The following is a 24681-nucleotide window of genomic DNA, read 5'->3' on the forward strand; positions in this document are numbered from 1 at the left end:
TTATAATGCTGTCATGTCAGTCTGATGCACACCCGGTCAAAGTGTTCCCAACAACTGCAAGTAAAACTGTTGGATAATAGGTTTACTTATCCCTCCCTTTCTTCGTGTGTCTTTAAAGAACATTTATGAATGGCTGAGTATTACACAGTCTGACTCGCCGTGTGAGTAATCTTTACTCTGCAGCTTCAGCAATTAAGTTCTACAGCCACAGCGAAGCGTCTAACAATAACTTGTCAAAGCATTAAATGTGAAATGTAGGTTGACTGAAGCCCACCACGGGGCGTCCTGCGAGACACTCACTGTGGAGTTGCCCGCCTCGGCCGCCAGGCGGGCAGCGTAGCGAGCGATGAGGCGGTGCTCTTCATCTAGCCGGCTGGGACTCTCCAAGACACTGCCCAAAGTCAGAGACAGAGAAACACATCACACACAGACACACACACAGACACACACACAGACACACACACATACAGCTGCAACACTGACTCTAATGTGAACGCTGTTATGTAAGTAAAGTTTATACAGTCACAGTGATTATATAAAACATTTTGCATGAATAAAACTTTATAATTGAGGTGACCTTCGTGTATGACACTTGGCTTTTGACTCCAGTGTTGATAGACAGTCTGAGATAATTGGTCATAACAATGAACTGAGATGAACAAGAGAGAATGCAGCATGCCAAATGCGTTTGTGACTGTGCCAACGTCCGTTCTGGCCATTTCATCACTGCCTGGAAATGTCAAATAAGGCGTGAGACTTTAAATGATCATGGGCGTGGCATATGGCGAGGACAGATGACAGGACATATGCTGTCCCTTCTCGGCGGGCAGCCCGCAATGAAGAGTGAAGGAGAGCTGAAATGGTGCTGGGCGCTATCTAACTCTGACTGGACAGCGAGCGATGATTAAGACCATTAAACCCAATCTGGCTTCAAACTCTGCTGCATCAACAACCACCACAGTCCCTGCAGCTTTGGCTACCCAGAAACACACTGCACACCAGCCTTTTTTATCGACATTTCTATTAAAATCTTATCTTTCTCAAAGCAGATTAAAAAAAAAGCTGTCAGTGTGATGAGATAATTTTAGCTCCTACCTCGCTTTTTCAAGGGTTTTCTTAGCCCGGCGATGATATCTTAAAATAGTCAGCGGATCATTCGACTTGTTTTAAGATTGTGCCACCGACTCAACAAAAAAAAACAACATTCTGCACTAAATCACTCTGCCGACATGTCAAAGCACTTGTTTGGAGTAAAATCTCAAAAAAATGTTGTTAAATGGGACGCACTCTAAATAATTTACAGCCTCGTCCTCAGGCTAAACAGAGCATCAGACGCAGCCCGAGGTTTCTTGTAAGATTAAAGCAATACATTAATGCATGTCAGGGAGCTGCTCGGGTTGGCTCAGGAAACGCTGCGACCCCGCGAGGTCGTTTGGAGCCGGACTACATGTCTGGATCTTCGGGTTATCAGTATAGAAGCTGCTCCTCCTGCCTCAGCTGCCTTCATCGGGGAGCTTCCTGGCACCACCTGATGGTCTGTGCCAGGTTTTGGACAAAGATGCATGAACTGCCTTCAAGCCCTCCCGAACTGGCACCTTTCCCAGGCATCTTTTATTTTTGTCACGCTTTTGAAGATACCGGCATTTTTTTACTCATACACGTTATCTCAGACACCACTGGTCCTGTTTTGGAAGAGACGGTGCTTTTTAAACGCTGTGTTCTGAGGCCAGAGATACAAATTTGTTGAACATCTGGAGGGATGATGCATCTTGTTCCTGACTGGCCCTGCAGCATTCATGAAGGATGGCATGTTTACTTGTTCAAAGGACTGAGCAATATGGCTGGAATCAGTCTCCTGATATTTATAACAGTATTTTTTAAATTTGATATATGATATATTAAATTTCTTTATTATTTTTCTCTATTTGTAGATATAAAAGTCTCATTCTAAGGTATTTTCAGGTGATTATACACTAATGAACAGTCTTATGGCTAATGCACCACAAAGTACCTTGTTAGAGTACTCAGATTACTTTTTATGTTGTCCAATGTAATGTAATATGTCAGTTATTTTGTAAAATTTTCAAATTAGCAATCAATCACCGTTACAATTTCCTCATATTTCCACCACTGCAAGAAATACTGATACCTGCACAAGTCACTAGAGGAGACTCTGAGGTCGACTTTTTTGCGTTTCAGACAGAGGACAGACACGGGTTACCGTCTCGGTGGACGCGTGAAATTGTGGAGCATCTGAAGTCAAGACTTGGGACAGATTTCCTGAACAAATTCCCCACGATCACATCTTTCTACGAGCCAGCTGTCCAACGTCATCCAGCGTGCTTCGGGGTTTTAGCCTTGAAAGTGTCGACAGAGGAACCAACATTTTGAAAAACTTCTCCTGATTTTTAAAACCCTTTCCACTTCTATAATTTGTATGTAGACATTACACCATCTTTTATAAACTCATAGATTAATGATCTCAGTGAGACTACCTGATTAAATAAAGTTACTAATATCAAGTTAAAGCAAATTGCCCTTTATTTTAATTCCCCTGTTTACCATTTATAAGTTGTATAATGCATTTAAGTGGTTTACTACACACTATAATGTAGGTGGAAGCAGATATATGTAGTTATTAAATGCATTTGTCAGTAACTCTCATGGGTAAGTGGATGCTGGTGTATACCCAGCTAGAAATGGTACGTTTCCAGAACGTCCCTGCTGGTGTAAAGGACGTCGCCTTGTGACAGTCACGTTGTGGAGTGGGGGACATTCAGGGAACATTCAGGACCACAAACAAATACTGAATGACAATATAGAAAAACAGAGTTGCAATAAAATAAAATAAGTCTTTACAGGAGAAACTGCTGTACATAAACTATATTACAGTCTGTAATACATTAAACATTCATTTATTTAAACATTTATAAAATGTTTGACTACTGCTTATAATTTCTAAATCAATAAATGATTATACTGAATTATTGCCAACCCTGACTAGGTCCATTTGAGGACATATTTTCTTATCAAGTTTGTTTTGAAATAAAATTAGGAGGCGGCAGAGGTAGTTTACTCAGCAGGTAATAATTAAATGTTTAATCTAAACTTTCATTCAATTAAATATTTTAGTTTCTAAGTCTTACATAATGATGATGATGCCTCCTGATAGAAACACAAACTGCTCCCCCACAAGCAGCTGCCTCACATTTAGTCAATTCTCAGTTAAGTCTGAATTAAAACTCATCAAGCTCGAGACAGCATTTTCTTTTTTCCTCCTTTTTTTCTTTAATTTTATCTTCTGCCGCTGTGGTTCTGCATGACTAACAGGTAATAAATTGCGGTTCGCCCTTGGAGGACCGGCTAGTGGTGAGCGATTGTCTGTGAGGGAGCTGTGAGGTGGGAGGGAGCAGATGCCATGTCAGCAGAGCAGACAGTATCACAGAGCAGACTGTGATGGAGGCTGTGAGCACAACATGCACTGTTTCTCAAACGGAGAGCGTTTCGGTTTCAGCTCTGCACTGACACACAGTCAGGAATGTTCTTTTTCTCTGATAAAAAAAAAAAAAAGTGGAATCTGAAAGGGTCAACAAACAAGGACAGCAGCTCGGGTGCTCGCTTTCAGTTTGGGGCTGAACTGAGGCAGAGCCACAAGGAGCTCTGCATTATTCAGCAGGAGCATCTTTGACTCATAGGCCCTCTGAGAAATAAGGGTGCTAACTAGAACCATAAAGGTTCTTTGGCTTGTCCCCGTAGGAGAACGCTTTTTTGTTCCCAGTAGAACCTTTTCTCGAGGTTCCAGTTGGAATCCCTTCAGAGAGTTCCATCTATAACCCAACATAAATGGATATACCTTGAACCATCTGTGAAAGGTTTCATCAAGAACCCCTTATGAGAGGTTCTAAAGGAGAACCCTCCTATGGTATAATGGTTCCACCCAAATCTCTCTCTGAGGGTTCCATCCAAGCTGCTAACAAGAACCCACCCAGGGGTTTTATCTGGTACCCATGCTGAGGGTTCCACAAAGAAGCCTTTTATATTCCAAAGTTTATCTAGAACCCACCTAGGGGGTCCTGCCAAGAAGCCCTTTATATTCCAAGGGTTTTATCTAGAACCCACCCAGGGTTTTCTACTGAAAAGCTGTTTATATTCTAAGAGTTTTATCTAGAACCCACCCAGGGTTTTCTACTGAAAAGCTGTTTATATTCTAAGGGTTTTATCTAGAACCTACCCAGAGGGTTCTACTGAGAGGTCTTTTGTGATCCAAAGTTTTTATCTAGCACCCACCCTGGGGGGCTCTGGAGGTTCTACTGAGAAGCCTTTTATATTCCAAAGGTTTTATCTATCTAGGGGCTTCTACTGTCATTTAGAACACACCAAGAAGGTTTGACCAGGAAAACTTTTATATTCCAAGGGGTTTCATTTAGAATCCAGTAAGGATTTTATATTATGGTACAGAGAATCCTTGACGAAAGCACATGTCAACAATCCTTCAAGAACTCTTTCTTTGAATCGAAGGCTCTTTGGATGAAAATGGTTCTTAATGGAACCCTTAGTCATTAGGAAAAACCCTTGACTAACCTTGTCTTTAAAAAAAAGGGTTCTTCTGAGAGAGAGAGAGCCTCAGAATTTCAGGAGGAACTCTTTTGGAACACTTATTTGTAAGTGTGTGTGAGAGCAGGCAGGGCAGTGTGGTGATTATAGAAACAGATATTAATATTTACAAACCAAATGTGACTCAGTAAATGGTCGTCTGGTCTCTGAGACCAGACCTAAGAGAAGCTGCTCCTTCCCTCCTCGTTCAACACCTTATCTACCGGTATCCATGCTGACTCTCAACACAAACTATTTTGGAAGTGTCACGGTGGCTTCATGCACTATTTCTGCCCTAAATATGGCAGCTTTGTAGTTGTTATGCCCCCCCAAGGCAACAGCATCCTCAATGCATGACATCTTCCCAAAGCAGCACTGACTCACAGAGCAAAATGTCAAGACAAAGGTTATCAGGCTTCTTCATTACTGCCACAGTGAAACAGACCTCAGGAGAGCATCGCCTTGCTCTGGTACACGCCGCGACACGTGATGTCTTCCACTGACCTCCACGGGCATCGCTCACCGCCTCGGGTGTCCCTATCTTGTCAGCTTCCTTCAAACCTGCTCTGATCTCGATACTGTCAGCCCTCGGAGACAAGGCTGCGCTGCACAAAATGTTCATCCCGGCAAGAAACTTAATCTAGTATTGATTGTTAGCGTCTCATTTTCCTAAACACAGATAGGAAATCTTTCAGCGAGGTTAGATAATTACACTTGAGAGAGAAAAGAATTTACAGGATATTGGCAGATTTTTATTATTAAAACAACCCCACACATTTTGAAGGGATAGTTTAGATTATTTGAAGAGGGGCTGTATGAGGTACTCATCAGTAGTCAGTGTATTACCCTTCTACAGCATATTGGGGATATTCTCACCAATTTACTTGCTGTCAAACTGCCTTTTCTCACAGGAAACTGCCATTACATAAGACAAATATCACTCTCTCCAAACTGACCAAACTCCACTGATAAAATCAGTAATTTTATCTTGAAGAACGTGGGAGAGGATGGTTTACTGCTGCCTCCATCAATTAGCTGTTTGTGTTATTGTGTGACTTCAGTGAATCCGAACTATCTTTTCAACACACCGAAATCACACAATAACACAAACAAACCAACCGATCAAGGCAACATCTCCTGTGTTCTGCAATGTAAAATTACTGATTTCACCTATGGACTTTGGTTGGTTTGGATAGTGTGAAATTTGGTTTATATACTGGTGGTTTCCCGTCGGAAAAGGCACACATAAATATAAATATAGCGCACACATAAAATATGTGAAAATATGTTTTGCTGCTGACTCTGTCCACAGTAGTTCATTGCTTAGCTTCCGTGCTGGTGCCGTTTTCTGCTTCTCCAAACTGGAGGCGTGTATCAAAAAGTGCCTCATACAACACCACATTAAACAAACCAAAGTATCCCTTTGAGCTTCGGTCTTGCTGGGCATTTTTTGCAGTGTGCATGCTGCCCTTCAGCTGTTGGGGTCCTTGGTGTAGTACTGTACGATAACCCTGGAAAAAAAAAACCTTCCACCTGCCACAGACCTTATTCAAGCTTCTCTAGGATCCTCCACCAAAGTCTTTGTCTGGATTTCAATCAAACACCTGATCTTAATCGGGGAGGCATGCACACCCCTGTACTTTCTGTACGCCAGACAGTGACGTCTCTTCCCTCCTAATGTGCCGTGGGATGTCCTGAGTCCCTGAGCAGTCCCATCTTGCATAAACACAAATTGCCGGAAAGACGCGATAGAGAGACACAAAGGGAAAACGCACCCAGCACAGACCTGCAGGACAGAGTGCAAATACATTACAGCTGCCTCAGAGTGCTTTCCATTATCGAATTCATAACCACAATGGTTCATTACCACTGAGAGTAAATACTAATAGAGGTGGCCTTTAACTGAGAGAGAGGCTGAAATGTGAGGACAATTAGGCTGCTTTCATGAGGCCTCTCGCCTGCTCTCTGCTTACATGATAAAGCTCCAATTCTATCATAATCTATTTGTCAAATCAACCCTTTAAGTAGGAGTGCTCACATATTCTTCATGACAGCGTAACAAATTTTCCTCTAAAAATACACTCACAAGGGCATGCTGCTCAGATGCAAAAAATGTGTGTCAAGTGCGAGGGAACAAATAACATCTGTAGTCTGATTTGCTGCGCCATTCTTGTTATTATTTCCACTGATGAGAGAGAATCTGTCACCTATTCTGAGCACGACGTGATTAAAAGAGCTTATTTTGCATGTGTGTAAGTTAAAGTGACATTTAAAGAATACATTAAAGGGAATAATCATAGAAGTGAAGCTAATTCATGTGGAAACATCAGAACGGTATCTTCAAAAAGACATATGCCTGCGGGGTACCTGCACAGAAGCTAAGCAATGTGCTGCCGTGGACAGGGTCAGCAGAAAAATGTATTTTAGCCACCTAAAAAAAGGTCTACCTAAAAACATCAGTATCAGTGTAAATTTGTGTGATATTTAGAATATTTAATTGCTTTATCTTGCGATTAGACAGCCATTTCTGACGAGAAACCGTCATTATATAAGCTAAATATCACTCTCTTCAAACCAACCTCACTCCTTTGGCAAAAACAGTAATTTTACCTCACAAAACTTGGGAGATGATGGACTTCTGCTCCCTCGATTGGTTAGTTTGTGTCATTGTGTGACTTCAGTGAATCTTAACCTTGCAAAAAAACGAAGTCACATGATAACACAATCAAACTAACCAGTCGAGGCAGCAGTAGACCAGCAACTCGGGTATTTTACAAGATAAAATGACTGATTTTGCTTATGGTTGGTTTGGGAAGAGCAATATTTGGCTTATATAACGGCAGTTTCCCATGAAAAAACTAGTAAAACGGTGAAAATATTCTAAATATAGCCTACAATTTTACTGATGTACATTTTTTTAGGTGGACCTTTTTCAGGTGGCTTAAACACCTTTTGTTGCCGACGCTGTCCACAGCATTACATTGCTTTGCTTCCATGCTTGTTCTCCTCTCGGCCTCTCCAAACTGCGGGTGTGCCGGCCGTGCCAGCATCACAAATTTTCCTCTAGAAATACACTCACAAGGGCATGCTGCTCAGATGCAGAAATGTGTGTCAAGTGTGAGGCAACAAATTACATCTGTAGTCAGATTTGCGGCGCCATTCTTGTTGTTATTTCCACTGATGAGAGAGAATCTGTCACCTATTCTGAGCACGGAGTGATTAAAAGAGCTTATTTTTAGCTGTGTGTAACTCAAAGTGACATTAAAAGAATACATTAGAAGGAATTATCACAAAAGTGAAGCTAATTCATGTGGATTCATCAGAATAATATCTTTAAACATACATTGTGCAGTATGCCTGGGGGGTTGCTTACCTTTTGGTGGGAGTGGGTGCCCCGGAGGACATGAGCATTGTGTCGTTCATGTTGTTGGCCACTGGTTTCGGCTGACTAAAAGACAAGATTAGAGGTCTTTAATGCTACGCTGCAGAGGCCTGTGGTGCTTGTCACCAGGGGATGGAGGAGCAGAGGGCATTTGCATTTTATTAGTAATCATGAATCAGCGATCCTGACTGCAATTTAATCCAACTGTACAAAAGAGGGCAAGAGGGGAGGCAGAGGGGGATCATTATGAACTACTAAATGTGCTGCACAAAATACAACATGTTGTACCCGACTTAACTTGATATTGTAGCGAAATAATTGACTTTTCCGGGGAATTTAAATGTTTTGGGGACAATTAGCTTAAACCTAATTAACATGAGCAAGAGCAACAACAGCAGACAAGGAATCTAATTAAACTGGAAGTCTGTGAAAAACTAGGAGAGGTGACATTGTGGGAGGTAATTTGTGAGAGTAAACAAAGCGATGGGGTCCATCTGGCGGCTGAAGCTCATCGGAGCCCAAACACCCCGGACCACAGAGTCTCGTTAACGGATCAGAACATCACTCCTGCACATCTCAGGTGATCTCGGCTTCACACCTTGCAAGTAGCAGCCGCTCACGACATGATTTCCACACCTCTGTATAGTAGTCCCACCTCATAGTATCTCTCTGTAGTTGATTCTATTGTAACTGACTGTTTTATTTAAAGCACTCATTATCACATAAAAGGCAAAAAGCACTGAACAGCATTGTGTCCTATTATGCTTATTTGTCCGTTCAGCATTTTTGCCCAAAATCAAACTATTTATATCCACATTGTGCAGAATACTCTTATCAGCACGAGGCACTGAGAGCTTTTTTCTGTCACAAAGTGCCTCAACAGCAAACACAAGTCTTCTTTTCTGTGAATTATTGTGCTGCTCAAAACAAAAACAGAAATAAGACCATCAATTTTGCTTTGCTACTTGCATTCAAGTAATTTGCGGTGTTAAGTTACATATTCCCTGCATTGATGTGGATGCTCGTGGGGTTGCTCGTGTTCTTTTCAAAGATGCAACAACTGCAATTATTTATCAGATCACACATCTGAATTCCCCTCAGGACAGACAGTTAGAAAAGAAAAAGCATGGACAAGTGCATGAGTAATTCATCAGTCCTAATTTTTAGTTTTTTACACAGACACAATCCAGCTAATTCTTATGTTGCAAGCCATAACAGGAAAAGGAAAAATCAGCTGCCACTACTCAGTCCTGCACATGCTGCAAACTGTGAGCACAAATACTCCAAGTACAAATGTTTAGCTCCCATTTAACGCTCGTTACATCGCAATAATAATCCAGCCCGAAGAGGTGAAGAGCTCCAGACAGACAGAAGAGGAGGCTTCACACTTACCTCTGTGGGGAGAGAAAGCACCTGTCTGGCTGGCAAAATACATCCAAGTGCTGCTGCTGTTGCCAGATGCCTAATCTGCCCTCAACTGAGCAGGCGAGCATCTCAATGTACTACACTGCTGCTGTCTCCAAGGAAACTCGGCGGGTCACGTGACTTTATGACGACATAGATTTCTCCCTCTCTCCTCTCTTCTCCTCTCTCTGTCTCTCTCTGAAGCTCTCGGCTCTGACTCTGTCTTTTCACCTCTCTCGAACACATGAATACACACTGGAAATTAGGGAAATGCCATTTGCTCAAAATACGCCTAAAAAAAGCTACTCGCATCCCTTCAGGAGAAAACTGTGCAACAAACTGGCCTGTATACTCTATACTGCAATTGCATTTACATATTTTCCTCGTACCTTCAGTGAGTTACATAAGTCAAAGCTCTTCACAGCTATTCTTCTATAAATAATCAGTCCTTTTTGAGTACACCAACTCCTGTGGAGAACAGTAGGGTGCAATAAAATAGGAGCTTCCTCGCTTACCTAAAAGCTTGACAGTAGTTTTATTTTCCAAAATTTTAAGGGGCCTAACTCATTCACATCTGCAGCCCCGAGGCTCACCGACTGACTGAAGAGATGCTGATTAAGGATGCACGGTCCAGCCATCCGGCCGCTGCTTCAGAGGTCAAACGGGAGTGAAGTGACACAACATTTAGGCACTAAAAGATCAAAGTCTGCAATGCGCTAAGCCTCGTGCTACCTGCGTGCACTGAATGACAATGTACCACCCTTTCCTTGTACTTGGCAGTTGGCAGGGGTACAGGGAAAATTAAGTGTGCCGGAGCTTCACACACACACATTCACCTTATTTCTGACAACGACGGATGCATGGCTGCCTTCAATCGCCCTCAGTCAGGCTAAAAATAATAACATGAAGCATCCTCTCCCCGCTGGCAAAGGTGCTCCCATTTCCCCGGGAGGCCTGTCAGTACCTCGGCCATAAAAGCCCAATGGATCTGATGCGCACAGAAAAGTGAATTACATGCCTGTTCTCTCCATTTTTAATGACATTGATGGAATTTGCATTGACCCGGGGAATAAAAAAAGATGTAAAACAGAGGGAGGCATTTTGAAAATGTCAAGGGATTTCTGGGGATTATATAGAGAGTGGAAAATTGGTTGCTAAATATTAAACATGGCACTGAGAATTTGACGCAGTAGCGTGTGTTCCACATTAATGCAAAGTACGCTAAGGTGCCTATTTTCGACTCTTTCGGTGCTTAAACTGTTTTGGAGGAAGCGGCAGCTAAGACTGAAGGTAAGAAGCCGTATCGTAGATTTAAAGTTCCCGAGACAGACGGTGCATCCCAACCCTATAACTCCCCTCCAAAAACACAAATCCCCAAGAATCTCGCTGACAGTTTGAGTGGAGGGAAAAATTCACAGCTCAGCTCGCTGTTAGTCTTTGCTTTCAGATGCCAGTAAATATTTCAAAACAGTATCAGAATAGCTACACTTTGTCTGAAGACGGTGTGAGGGGCTGGGCAACTGGGAGACTCATGTCCGTTCGATTTGGGAGTTTTGATCAAACCTGACGCTCTACCCTGATTCTGCCATTATTACTCACTCACAGGCGCTTCGTCAGCCTCGCACACACGCACACACACCTGAGAGACCACGCTGATGGATGTCTCGTGGCTCACACAACATTAAATAACACCTCTTCACAGACAACATTCATCAGGATTGGCAACTAGCGGCACTACATTTAGAAAACCAGCAGCACATTTCTCTCTCTGTTATGTATCATCAATAAAATGAAGTCAATGTAGAATTAAATTGGAGGCTTGGCAGTTTTCCTGTGACTAATTATCTGAGAGATCCAGTTTGAGGGAAGAGTTCTGTAGCCAGCAGGGAAATCGACATGGGAATGGTCGGCGGAAAATTACTGTATTCACCCATAATTTCTCTGAAATTGACCGTTAACAAGTGGGAATTATTCCATTAGTGCCAGCTCTTCATTAATGCTCCTGGCCACAAAGAGTCCAGGACATTTACAATTAGTATCTTGGATTTAAAGAAATAGTTAGTTCAATTTTGGGAGAATTATGCTCATTGCTTTTTTTTTGCCAAAAGATAAATGAGATGATCGATATCACTCTCATTAAATACGAAGCCACAGCCAGCAGACAGTTAGCTTAGCTTAGCATAAATACTGGAAACAGTGGGAAACAGCTAGCCTGGCCCTGTCTGAAGGCAATAAAATCCACGTCAGCACCGCTGAAAGGTGTGTTTAAACCCAAGCTGAAATTGCTCGCACTGAAAAATCTGTCAAAAACTGCAGTTCCTCAAATGGCGAAGGAGGCGTGGGGTTTGGATTAAAGTGGACACTGAAAGGATCAACAATGCACGCGACATCTTTCAAAGATGCAGTAAGATCGGCTGCTGACCACCCGCTGACGCACTGCTGCTGACCACCCCAGGAGTAGAGGAGGTGAGCGGATAAAAACTATGCTACAGCTGGGACTTAAGGCTGCTCCTGGCTAATGTCCAGTCAGCAAAATTAACCAGACAAAATGGGCAAAGAAACAGAAAATCAGAGACTGTTGTGCCACATCCTACAGACACCCTAACATCGCAGATCAAGGTGTTGCACTTAACGGGCTACTCCGAGGTGACAGGATGCAACACGTAAGACTCCAGCAGGACGAATTTGATGAATGTATGTTGTATTTTAGCAGGAAGACCTACGATTTCTAACCCTTTGTTGTGCAACGATAACAAATGATTTCTTCATTCAGAAGTTTCCCCTTGTTTCATGACATTATAAGCTATAACTGTCTCCTGGCTGGAGCTTCATGTTGAACAGACAGACATGAGAGTCTGCTGAGCTTCTCAGTTATATATTTAGCAGACAGATATGACAGACAGACAGAGTGGTATCTCATTCATCAAACATTACAATCTCAAATGAGTCATGATCAAAAATAATGAAAAAACAATCTGTGTGTTTCCAAAATAGACTCATTTCCTTTTCTTTGGACATGATTTGCCAATAAAATATGTTCTGCAGCTTGACGACATGCACAGTTAAATTTGGAAGCATTAAGTCTGCACCAAATTGAGAATAGCAGTCACTGATGAATACATAGTTTGAATGGTTGTCAGGTTTAGAAAACATCTTTTCATGGCACGGTTGATGAGAGGAGCTACATTATCACCATACAAAAATATAAAAAAAACATAAAAGCTTCTGGAACCATAAATAGACATTTCTCTGTCGTCAAAGACGAGGACTTCTGGTAAATACCTTCCCAGCGTCAAACATAACAATAGAGACGGAGAGACATACAAACAAGTCTCAGGGGTCAACAGTCACATCCATTATCCTAAAAGTCAGTGAACACACACGCTCATAGTGCCACCAACCTTGAAATGCCATCTGCAAGAGCATGAGAATGCACTTTGTCCATTAAAGTCTTAAAAGAGAACATAAAGACAAGAAGTTCCTAGAATTTCTATTCAAAAACTTCCACTTCAGAGATCTCACAGAGATACAGACAGGTGAATGCATTCAAGACAAACGCGGTCATCTAACGATTTCACGAGGATGGACAAGATGTAAATCATAAGCCATGGCCTTCACAGCCAACAAATCTCGTCATCATCATCATCATCATCAAAACACCAAACGAGGAAATATCTTTTGGAAGAACGCTGTTCATCCATCCAGCAGAGTTCAGAGACTTTGGAGAATTTATGACAAGGAAGCAGTGAAGATGTTCCTGAGAATCGCAGTGGACCATGTCTTAAGTTAACTAAGGTACTTTAGTTCTTCCTGTAATTTGTCACCCATATTACTACGTGTTTGAAATAATCAGTAGTGAAATAAGGATTTAGACCTTTTGCTCAAGTAAAAGTACCAGTACAACAATCTAAAATCTACTGCTTTATAAGCAGAAGATCGGCATTCAAAAGCATAAATAGTATCAGCAAAACTTATGTGAGGTTTCAGAAGTAATAGCACTATTGCATCAATGTGTAAGCAGCATTTTACTGTTGTTACTGGTCAAGGAGCAAGTTTTAATAGCTTTATATTAAAAGAGGTATTCCATCTGTGTTCTTTATTTGTTTTTTCAAATGGAAACTCACACTTAACTGTACCAACTCGAATACTTGGATTTGAATACATACTGTAGGGAACACTATTGGGAAAACAGAATAATAGAAAATCTTAAAAATAATAATAATAATTACAATAGATTAATTTAAGTTACCAAACTTAATATAAAGTTTAGTCCCAAAGTTTCCAAACTAACAGTTGAGCTCTTTCCTAAAAGTCAGAGATCATTAATGAGAGAATTAAGAGGAAAAACAATTCTACAAACACAAATATTCACTTTTTCTCTAATCTTTGCTTTTTGTGATATATCTGGGCTTCTAAGAGTTAATCTGAATGAAACTACCTGAAAAGTTTGAAGAAGAAATGCTTATGTCCAGACTAGTAACTGCTGTCGTGTAAGTGGCCACGAGACAAGAATCACTGATTTAATCTTTAATAATACATTGTATTTTATAAACTTATCATACATTTTTAAAAGGAAAGTTTGGATTTTTGAAGTGGGGTTGTATGAGGTAATTATGCATGGTCAATAGATGACAACAGCCTCCAGTTTGGAGAAGCAGCAGGAGTACCAGAAGCTAAATATATAAATGTTCTGCTGTGGACAGAGTCAGCAGCAAAACGTATTTTAGCCACCTAAAAAAGCTCACTAAAATATCAAAGTGTGCGTTATATTTAGAATATTTTCACTGCTTTACCTCGTTGTCAGACGGCCTTTTCTGATAAGAAGCCATTGTAATAGAAGGCAATCATCTTTCTCTCAAAAGCCACTGGACTCCTTTGTCAGAAGCAGTAATTTTACCTCGCAGAACACGGGAGTTGCTGATCTACTGCTGCCTCGATCAGTTAGCTTGTTTGTGTCACTGTGTGACTTCACTGAATTCGAGCTAACCTTTAAAAACACAGAAGTTGCACAGTAACACAAACAGACTGACAGATCGAGGCAGCTCCTGTGTTCTGTGAGGTTAAATTACTGATTTTGTGAATGAAGTTTGGTTGGTTTTGAGAGAGCGATTTTTGGTTTATATACCTGTGGTTTTATATCAGAAAAGGCTGTTTGATGGCAAGTAAAGCAGTAAAAATATTTTAAATATAGAGTACATTTAAACTAATATTTAGGTGAGCCTTTTTTAGGTAGCTAAAATACATTTTGTTGCTGATCCTGTCCACAGCAGTACATGGCTTAGCTTCCTACACTGGTACCCCCGCAGCTTCTCCAAACTGGAAGCCTGCTGACCTCCATCTACTGAAGGTAACACAGACAATGGATAACTACCTCATACAACCACACTTCATAAAGTCTGAGCTATCACTTTAATGTAAAATCATAAGTAAACAGTCGAGTAACCAGTAACTATTGTACATCTGAATGCAGTGGAATAAAAAGTACAATATTTCCCTCTGAGATGTAGAAGAGCTGAAGTATAAAGCAGCACAAAATGGAAATACTCACCTCAGGTACTTCACACACAGTATTTCAGTATATGCACTTAATCACTTTCCACCACTGTAAATAAATCTCTCTTTACACTTAATAGTACTCAGGCAGGACCTGTCAGTTCAAGGAAAAATAATTCTGAGGAAAATAGTTGCAATAAAAAAGCCTTTGTGCCACAAAAATCAACATAACCAAGACACGTAACTGGCCAGAACTCAATGTTCCCGGGGCGTCCATCATCTGAATTTGTTAACATCATTAAAAAAAAAAAAATTGACACGGATTACTGCTTGCTGGGGGCACCGGAGAGACATAATCCAAAGCAGTTTAGCCACAAATTTTATTTTAATCAATATTAATCTACTTGTGTGATGTAATTTCATGCTACACAGCCTATACCGCCCGCCCGGGCTAATCCAATCGCCTCATCTCTCAGCTGGAGGAACACATCCAGGTCGACAGTTGATTCTCCATGTTGGTGATGAATTGTAAATTTATGCAAATGTAAACTTCATCTTCAATGCATAAGTTTGGGCACAATGCAGAAAAAAATCCTCCTTGCCAGCGGGCAGAGGCTGGAGAACTGATTCAGAGATGATGGTATCTATCAGGCAGTAAAACAGGGAATCGTGTTGATGTATTTACGTTGTGTCTATTTTTCTTGGCATTCACTGAGCTAGTTTCTCCCCCCGCGATGGAGCTCCCTATCAATTACTCACTGACACTTGCCAGCAGCAAAAGCACATACAGACAGCTTAGGTTTACGGCCGTGACTGGAATATGAAGCAGGATTTTGTTATGAAATGTGCCATGAGAAATGTTGACAGCTCGAATGAGAAAGTTGAGAGATTTCCTGTGATCCTATTAATGCCATGAACAAGCAAAAATCATAAATCACTTTTTTTAATCCGAAACATTATTAGATTTTGTCTTGGCGGAGGCCAGAACAGTTTCGGCGTAGCAACGATGAGAAAAATATGAAGTGACCTTAGCGACGTGGACCGCTCTGGATGTATCTCGGTGGTGGAATTGATTATGGAAATCGTACAATTTTTCAACTGTAATGTAAATGAGTGTGCAGAGTTTAAGACAGCAGTAGAATATAATGCATTTCCTGTAATGATTTCCAGGAGCCTCAAAGCAGCCTGCAAGCGTGAGATTTATACCATCGTCCTCGTTTCATTGCCAACAGACTGATGAGGACGACTGTGCTGTTAACGGCTCAACCTGCGCACTATATCACCATTTCCACGTTAGCAAATAATCACGGGCCTGACGTCTTAGAGAGATGGCACCCAATCAGTCATGTGCTGACGGCGAAATGGAAAGATGGAGGCAGTTACATGACAAGAACAGACTATAGATCATGAGCATGCTGGGCCTCACTGTGCTGTTAATCAACAAATCAGCTGGGTGTCCCTCATTAATGACACAAACAGTGGTGACAAATGCTTCGGGAATGCCACTTACACAGTATGGGTGAGTTCCTGTGGTCGCTCGGCCTGCTCGGGGAACACAGGATGTGGCGGCTCTCCGATGGGGACGCAGCCGAGAGATTTACTGATGGCGTGGCTCAGCTTTTTGGCCGGAGACTTCTGTGAGGAGGGCAGGAAAAAACAAAGTATCCGTCACCTTGTGTGTTGCATCCACGGCTGTCATCGTGTCGGAATAATAGAAACAGTTTTAGGCTGCTTCAGATGTAATTTACATAACTGGGTCAACTGTTTGTTTACTGTGTCAAAAGTGTGGATCAGCAGTAGTTTGTGCAGATTCGGTGAGTGTTTGTAGCTGCTACTTCACAGGCAGGTTTGATGGCTGAACAACAGTCCCATAACCACGATGCAAAGAGTCTGTGTTCATGTGGACAACTAGTACAGACATTAACCTCACGCAAACTGCAACATGAACTCTTTCAACTGTTCTAGTCTAATCATGTCATTTATACAGGGGGGTTGAATTGGGTAGAGACAGTAGGGACATGTCCAAATCAATATCCAAGCATAACTGAATTGCCATTACCAATAATTTTGATTTTTTTTTTTTATTTAAATACATTTAGGGCTGCACCTAAGGATTACTTTCATCATTGATTAATCTGTTGATTAGTTTCTCGATTAATCTATTAAGTTGTTTTGTCAATAAAATGTCAGAAAATGGTGAAAAATGTTGACCAGTATTTCACAAAATCCAAGATGATGTCCTCAAAATGGGTTGTTTTGTCCACAGCACAAAGATATTCAGTTTTCTGTCAGAGAGGAGTAAAGAAACCAGAAAGTATTTCATTTAAGAAGCTGAAATCAGAGAATTTTTATATTTTTTATTGAAAAATTGCTCAAAAAATGAATCGATTAATCTTGTCACTTGAAAAAAATGTCCAAACATGTGGACATATGTCTGTATGCTCAATATGTTTGGACCAATTTTTTGTTTGGACATCTATAATGTGTTGTTTTGTTCACAACCCAAACTTATTCACATTTAAGAGGTGGAATGAGAGATTTTGCTCTTTTTTCTATTAAAAAAACTCAAACCAATTAATCTATTATCCAAATAGTTGGCAATTAATTTAATAATTGATTAATAATCTATTAATCGCCACAGCTCTAGTTAGTGAGATTCAGTTTTGTAACAAAGCACCAGTGGCAATTACAGATGCAAGACAATTTGTTTTTAAGTTCTGAAAGATTTCCCTCATTGTGCCTCAGATTGTTTTGTTCCACTACCTTCCTGCAGTGGGTCTATTTTTACTGCAACAATAATAAAGAATGAATATATGAATTAATCAATTTGCAACAAATCCAGTTTCATTCAGACCACCAGGGGGAAAGTGGAAAACATTATTATTTTATATTATTTTGTAATTTATTCCCACACATGCTGTAATCTTAGTCAGCACTCCTCTGGCAGCAGCACAGCGTCTGTCTGTCTCCCTTCACACACCTCAGACAAGAGACTAACAGCTTTTAATATGTTTATGTCCATATTTCCCCACCAACTGTGGCATGAAATATCCCCCCTTGACAAATCCAGTATTGAAAAATACTGAAATGCCATAATTTCCCATTGCCACCTATGTTAAACAAATGATTTATGCATGTCTTCTCCTTGTCCACACAAAGGGTTCGGTGCCGTCCACAATCACTAAGAACCTATGTTTTACATGAGACATGGAGTTGGATGCAATGAACTTAATGTGCAAAAGGAAATTATTGGCCCTTAAATACATAGTGTGTCAGAATGACCTGGGGAGCACATTTTCTTACAATATCTTTGCAATATAAGTTTTTTAAAAAAGTGTTATTTTTAAGTTCATGTTCATTAACACTAACATTTATATAGATTGGAACCAATGTGGCAGTCACAAATATTTTGAAAGTAATATGAAAGTGTTAATTTAAGTGTTATTTAAATAATTTTGTTTTAAATTTATGTTAATCAGTGCATGTATGGATTAGTGCTAATTTATGCAGCCTTGCATTGTGTACAAGTATACTGATATAGTGATTAAAAGAAAAATAGCAGGTTTTCCTTGGGAACTAAAGTCTGCGTGTCATATTCTACAGGTTGTTGTGAATTGTGCAGCGCCCTCTGTTGATGAGCATCTGGTATTACAAGGGTTCAACTCAAACCTGGTGGAAACAAGGGTTGGTTAGATAGCATCAAGACTCCAGAACGGGTTCAAAAACCAGAGCTAATTTAGTGGAAAAGGGCCCAGAGAAGACTTTTATGAGTCACACATATTTGTAAAATATCTGTTGTAATTTGTGAGGTTTGCCCTTTTTTTTCCTCATAAAATGTCTAAACTAAAAAAAGGCCTTTTTGGCAGGATCATAGTTAGACAATTTTCTAAACTTTCCCTTCAAACAGCTCCCCAAGATGTTTTTTTTCTCATTCAGAACACACTGAGTACATAAAATTTGTTGTGTTTGTATATATTGAGTGATTACAGAATTTGTTGTACAAAGATTAAAATACTGCACATAAACAAGAACAACATACACATTAAATTTGCATAAAAAACAACTTTTCCCAAAGTTTCCCAGACATCATTTAAATCATTTTAACCAGGAATTATGTTATGTGGCATAACTATAACATACCTTTATTGATAAGTTCTTTTTTTTGATGATGATACTGTAAATGTTTATACTGTAAATATATTATAGTCTGATTACCAATTTCGCTGTCTAATCTGTCAAATCTGACCATTGTCATGCAAAAAAAGGACCAAACTCTCCAGAATTTCATTCCAGGGTAGTAAAGTCTCTGACAGAAGTTTTCTCATTTAACACTCCAGTGAAACACAAACTAAAACACAAACTAATGAATTCATTTTAGGTAAAATGGAATAGCAGTTCCTTTAGGGAGGATGATCAGTGTAGCATGCGCCATCATTTGGGAAAAACAACACATAAATAAAATATTCATAGAAAGTAGACTTTTAAAGGTTTTACAAACAACTATTTATGAAAACTAAAAACTTTTTAAAGTTAATAATAATGTGGTATTAAAAAAAAGGGTAAAATTTTACTGACAAAATACTTAAAGGACCTGTGTGTAGGATTTCGTGTGGCTATTGTTGAAACATGGAGGCTCAACATCAGGACCTGCAACTTCTGTCAATATAAACTGCTCATTCTAACATAACGAAAACACAACAATGATTACACACTGGACCTTTAAGACATGCTGTAAGAGATTTGAACCAGCAGTTATTCTTCAGATTATAACACCTGGAGGGAATTTCATTACATCTGGCACAAATATCCACTTGGAATCGAGGGTGAACTGATTAGATTTCGGGGGTGAAAGATCACTGTGACCTCACAAAACATGTTTTTGCCCACAACTCAAGATTTCACATGCTAATTATGACAGGATTTTCACACAAACGTCTAATGGGCCAAAATGATGCGGTGATGTGAATGTTCAGCTCTCTGTCAGCCCTCTGCACTCCTCTGTGAAAAAAAAAGTCTCTGAGTGAAGACAGCGTGGAAATTATTCGCTGTCATCTCACATGTCAATGCAGTGAAAATGAAACACTTAGTGCCTTTTATTAAAACCCTTCAAAGTCGTCACTTCATAAATTACAGAGACATGGATGTTTAACTGGAACTTGACTGGTCGGCAGAGACGCACAACCACGAGGTGTTGATTCTGGTTCATCCTACTGTGTGACTTTCCGAGATTATGTTGTTGGTTACTTGTAATAAAATGTGTTAAAGGAGTGAAATTGCCTTTAGGTTATATGCTCCCCACCTGTGGAACAAACTTCCTGAGACACCTGAGGTCGGCTGAAACTGTCATCTCATTTAAATCACGACTTAAAACATTCCTGTTTACTGCAGCTTTCCAGTGAAGTAGATACATAACTTCTTGTTAAGATAATCTGTAGCTTTTGTCTTAATATTTTTTTGGTTTTATCCTATTTAATGCAATTTCTGATATGTTTCAAGCATTTATTAGCTTGCTTTTAGCTTTTATTTTTATGATCTCAAATGCAATTTTAATGTTCTTTTACTGTTTTATTTTAATGTTTTTGTTGCTCTTGTTAAGCACCTTGAATTGCCGTGTGTCTGAATGGTGCTATATAAATAAATTTGCTTTGCCTTGCCTCTATAGTGCAAAGAAAATTCGTATAGTATGCTCAGTAGAAGACACAGCAATGACCCTGTATGAGCAGCTGCATTTTTTTTTTCTGTCACAGCGAGGGAAATGGCCAGTAACACAGCCAGCTAATCAGAATAGTGGCAGAAAAACGCTGCCAAGTGCCAAACAGGTGGTTTCGAGTGCTGGAAACCAAATTAAATGTGGTGAACAATGTCACAGATGTGTTTCATAGACATTTACAATTTATACCAATTTGTCACGGAGCTAGGAGAACATCCAGAACAGATTCATCCACCTAACCTTCGTGATGAATCTCATAAATGTTTTTTTTTTCATTTTACAGACATGTAATCGAGCATGTCATTCAGTCCTGAGGCTTCATGAACGCTCATTCTTTTCTGTGTGGGATGGGAATTGGATTTGGGAACCAGCTCCTGTGACTTCCCTTGTTTCGATTTATGACAGAGTGACCGAGCTTTGGGGAAACGCGGCGACACAACAAATTCAATCAATACAGTTTAATTTTCCAAAATGAAGTGAAACCCCTTATAATCCCTGCTGGACATCTCTGAGAGGACAGGAAATGTATGGAGACGGCTGAATGGTCTGCTTTGCTCTACAATCATTCCACACTCCGACAGAGATATTGACTTTTTGGATTGTTTAGAAAAGGGAAGAACACGATGTAAAATTGTGAGTGATCATCAGGGCTCTGCCTTACCCAAGATGAGTGCTCCTTCATCTGGTGCTGGTTGCTATGGGGACCATTGGCATGGCCACGCCAGAAGCAGCTCTGACAGAGCTGGTAGCCATGGCACTGTTGGCACCGGTACCGGAAACCCATCATGCTCTCGCTCCGGCAATATGAACATTCCACCGGATGGAAGACTGAGCGGTGAGAAACAATAACAGAGAGAGGATTTTCTGTCAGACATCTTTATTTACAGAGTCGCTGACAAAAACCTCTCTACACAGACAGCTTTAAGGTGGCAGTTTACAACATTTTTTTGTCTCATGTACCCTCACAGCCACTGCTGCTCAGTGAGAAGTAATCAATTATCTCCCATATGTGTTTTTTATTAAAATAAGTTTATATATCTTGTTAAAATTACTTAGATACAGCCCTACACCTAATGATGATGACTGAATTTTCATTTTTGGGTGAAGTATCCCTTTAAACATCCCACACGATTTCATTTAAATAACAGTTCGAGTCCTAATGAGGTAAAATGATCCATTATTTCTTCCTTGGTCTCATCTCACAACCGCTCACGTTTGTCTGGCGACCCTCAGTTGGGACCTGATCCCTAGGTTGGACACCACTGGATGAAACAACCAAACTGTATCTGAAGTAAATAAACTACATTAACTCCACTTTTACCAGCTACAACAATGAAATACAATTTACAGATTAATGCATCAGTGCTAATCTCATAATGTAAGACTGACACTGAGATTTTAGTGCAGCAATTTTACTTTTGATACTTTAAGTACAGTTACCTGATAATACATTTGTATTTTTCAGTAGGATTTGAATGTATTGTTGTACTGATACTTTTTCTTATGTAAAGGATCAGAATACTTCTTCACCCACAACCCTGTAAAATGATAAATTACCCCTTTCAAACTGGATGTTGTAACACTATAACTTCTGTAAATATGAATATTATTAGAATATTTTTCATACAGTAATCCTAGAATGGTCATTGATAATTTTTTCTTTCACACAGTCATTTTGGCGAAGTCCTCATTTGTACTTCCGCTGCTTTGACAACCTATGCATGACTTTTTAAACTATCTATTTAAACTCCCTGGTTGCATGCCAACTAGTCTCCAGCATGTGGTGTTACATATGACTATGTTATGTTATGTGAAAGCTGTGTCCTGTGGCCCTTGCTATTTTAATTCTTGTTGGGAAAATAAATATACAAAAGATCAACCTCACACCAGTCTATAATCCTATTAGTGTGTTAATCCTATTTGTGTGGATGTACAGTATGAATATAAATAATTGAGTGGAGTCTATATCTCACCATTTTCAACATTAGCAAGTCGGTGCATGAGCGGTAGCCATACGAGGCATTGAGGGGGAGGATCTGCCATCAACACATCCAAAAACGTGTTCAACATGATCTTCTTCTGGATACAAACACACACATGCGTGTATTAAACAAGACGTGTAAATGGTTAAAGATATAATAGAAGAAGAGGAGGAAAAAGACGATGGGGTGTTCAGACATCCGACTCATACCTGCTGAGGGAAGCACGTCCGCACTGAGTGCTCTGTGTAACCAAAAGAAGGACCCTCGAACACGGCTGTGGGGAGCTTCAGCACCTCCCGGAGAAACTGATCAAACTTCGCAAACATCATGACTCCACTCGAGTCAGAGATCTGTGAGAAAATATCTGAGAGAGGACAAATGTCAGACTTGTTATTCTTAGCAAAAACGGAAGGCAGAACAGGCTTCTGACATTTCTGTGAATGTGTATTATTATTGATCCACAGTCTGTATAAACAGCACAGAGGTAAAATATGCACAGTTAAAGCAAATTAATTCAGCATACATGTGCCAACAGTGCCCCCGTGTGTTTAACTTGTGCAACTACATGAAGGCAGTCGCTGTCCAAGGTAATGCTGGCATGTTTCAGCAATTCAGGTACAAATTAATAGGATAATTTAAAAATGCAGCTCATTCATACATATATCTTCTGATATGGCTTGTGTAATGTGCAGAGAAATGTACTCACAGCGTAGTTTGTCCACAATTTTCCCTCCACACATTGTTGCAAGCATGGATTTCATTGAGAAAACTGTCAGCTTCCCATGGCTTTCACTGCGAGAGGAGAAAAAGGTAACATTTCTTCAGCAGAAGAAAGAGGAATAAGAAGAAATAGCTTCATTTTAGGCTTGAATTCATAAGAAGTAAAATGCACCTTTGTCCTTTTCAATACACCAATAGTGGAAAAAGTGCTTGGATTCTTTATTTAAGTAAAAGTACTAATAACATGCTGTAGAAACAGTCCATTACAAGTATTATAAGCAAAACACAGATACAGATATCAAAAGCACAAGTACTCATTGCACAGTAAATGATCCCTGTGAGTATTTTCTTATTATATCTGATGTTTTGTATTAATATTATTGCTGCATGAATTTTGTATGTTGCATTTTACTGCTGTAGATGTTTAAAGTCGAGCTAATTTTAACTATTTTATACACTGTTAATCTACAGCAAAGTGTCAGAAAAACAGCCCTGACTTCAGCTGTATTTTCCAGCTAATGTTTGAGGGTTTTTAATTTTTAGCTTTTTTTTTTATTTTAGGTCAAATTTATAGCTTAAGAAGCAGCAGTATTTTTCTCAACCCATAATGGAGCACTTATCAGAAATAATCAAATTCAAAATCACCAAATTTGGCCTCATGAACCCTTGAATATAAAAATGACCAATGGTATTCGGTTGGAAAAACATAAACATTATAATAATGCTTTTTATCAAGAAGAAAACGCAGCTCCTCCATTTGTTTGTATGCATTTTGGTCCAGTCTTGACTGGACCAAAATGGTGCTGATGTTGGTGTCTACATATATCTCTTTATTGTGCTGTGCCCTCTGTTGACATGAAGAGCTCCTTTGAAGGTAACAAAAACCCAACAATTGTTATTTTCAGGTGCCTATAAACTGATGAAAATGTACTGAATATTCAATATTTTTATATATTGTAACAACAGATCCCTGTAAATCCTGCACACTGGACCTTTAAACGTTATGTAAGGTTTGCACAGATATACTGTATGAAGTTTCTGACAATTCAAATTAAAAGTTAGGTTGAAAAGGACAGATAGAATGTACATTATTTTATTCTATGTTGTAGAGTCTTTATTTAATCTGAGATTTCTGAATTTGAGATGAAAATATAAAGGAAAAAACATACAGCAATGCAAACTACATGTGAAACATCTCAGTGCATTTTTGATGTTGCATCCATTAGAGTTTAAAATGTCAAAAATCATGAACTGAGCCTTAAATCACAGATTAATACAGTATATCCAGGTCATTATCAGGCTGCCTCAAGACCCCTTAAAATCTTTTTAACTTGCCAAGAGAGACCGGCTCTTTCATTTCAGATTCATTTAGCTCTGACTTCCGAGCAGCAGAGGTA

At 39.8% G+C, this 24681-nt stretch overlaps 1 protein-coding gene across 7 annotated transcripts in view; it reads right to left on the reverse strand.

The window, feature by feature from the left end:
- The window catches only part of dtnbb (dystrobrevin, beta b), a 47216-nt gene that overhangs the window by 11983 nt on the left and 10552 nt on the right, over positions 1 to 24681 (reverse strand). For 4 of the 7 annotated variants that reach the window (XM_084742548.1, XM_084742545.1, XM_084742547.1 and 1 more), the window contains 7 exons: positions 23271 to 23356; positions 22774 to 22928; positions 22556 to 22661; positions 21244 to 21410; positions 16383 to 16507; positions 7967 to 8041; positions 301 to 391 (listed from right to left, as the gene is read on the reverse strand). In XM_084742548.1, coding sequence (XP_084598674.1) covers positions 301 to 391; positions 7967 to 8041; positions 16383 to 16507; positions 21244 to 21410; positions 22556 to 22661; positions 22774 to 22928; positions 23271 to 23356 — 805 coding nt within the window. The remainder of the gene's footprint in view (positions 1 to 300; positions 392 to 7966; positions 8042 to 16382; positions 16508 to 21243; positions 21411 to 22555; positions 22662 to 22773; positions 22929 to 23270; positions 23357 to 24681) is intronic. The other 3 variants (XM_084742550.1, XM_084742549.1, XM_084742546.1) reach the window with 2 other exon arrangements.

Source organism: Lutjanus erythropterus, chromosome 18, assembly GCF_056507025.1.
Source record: "Lutjanus erythropterus isolate fLutEry1 chromosome 18, fLutEry1.hap2, whole genome shotgun sequence".
Taxonomy (NCBI): domain Eukaryota; kingdom Metazoa; phylum Chordata; class Actinopteri; order Lutjaniformes; family Lutjanidae; genus Lutjanus; species Lutjanus erythropterus.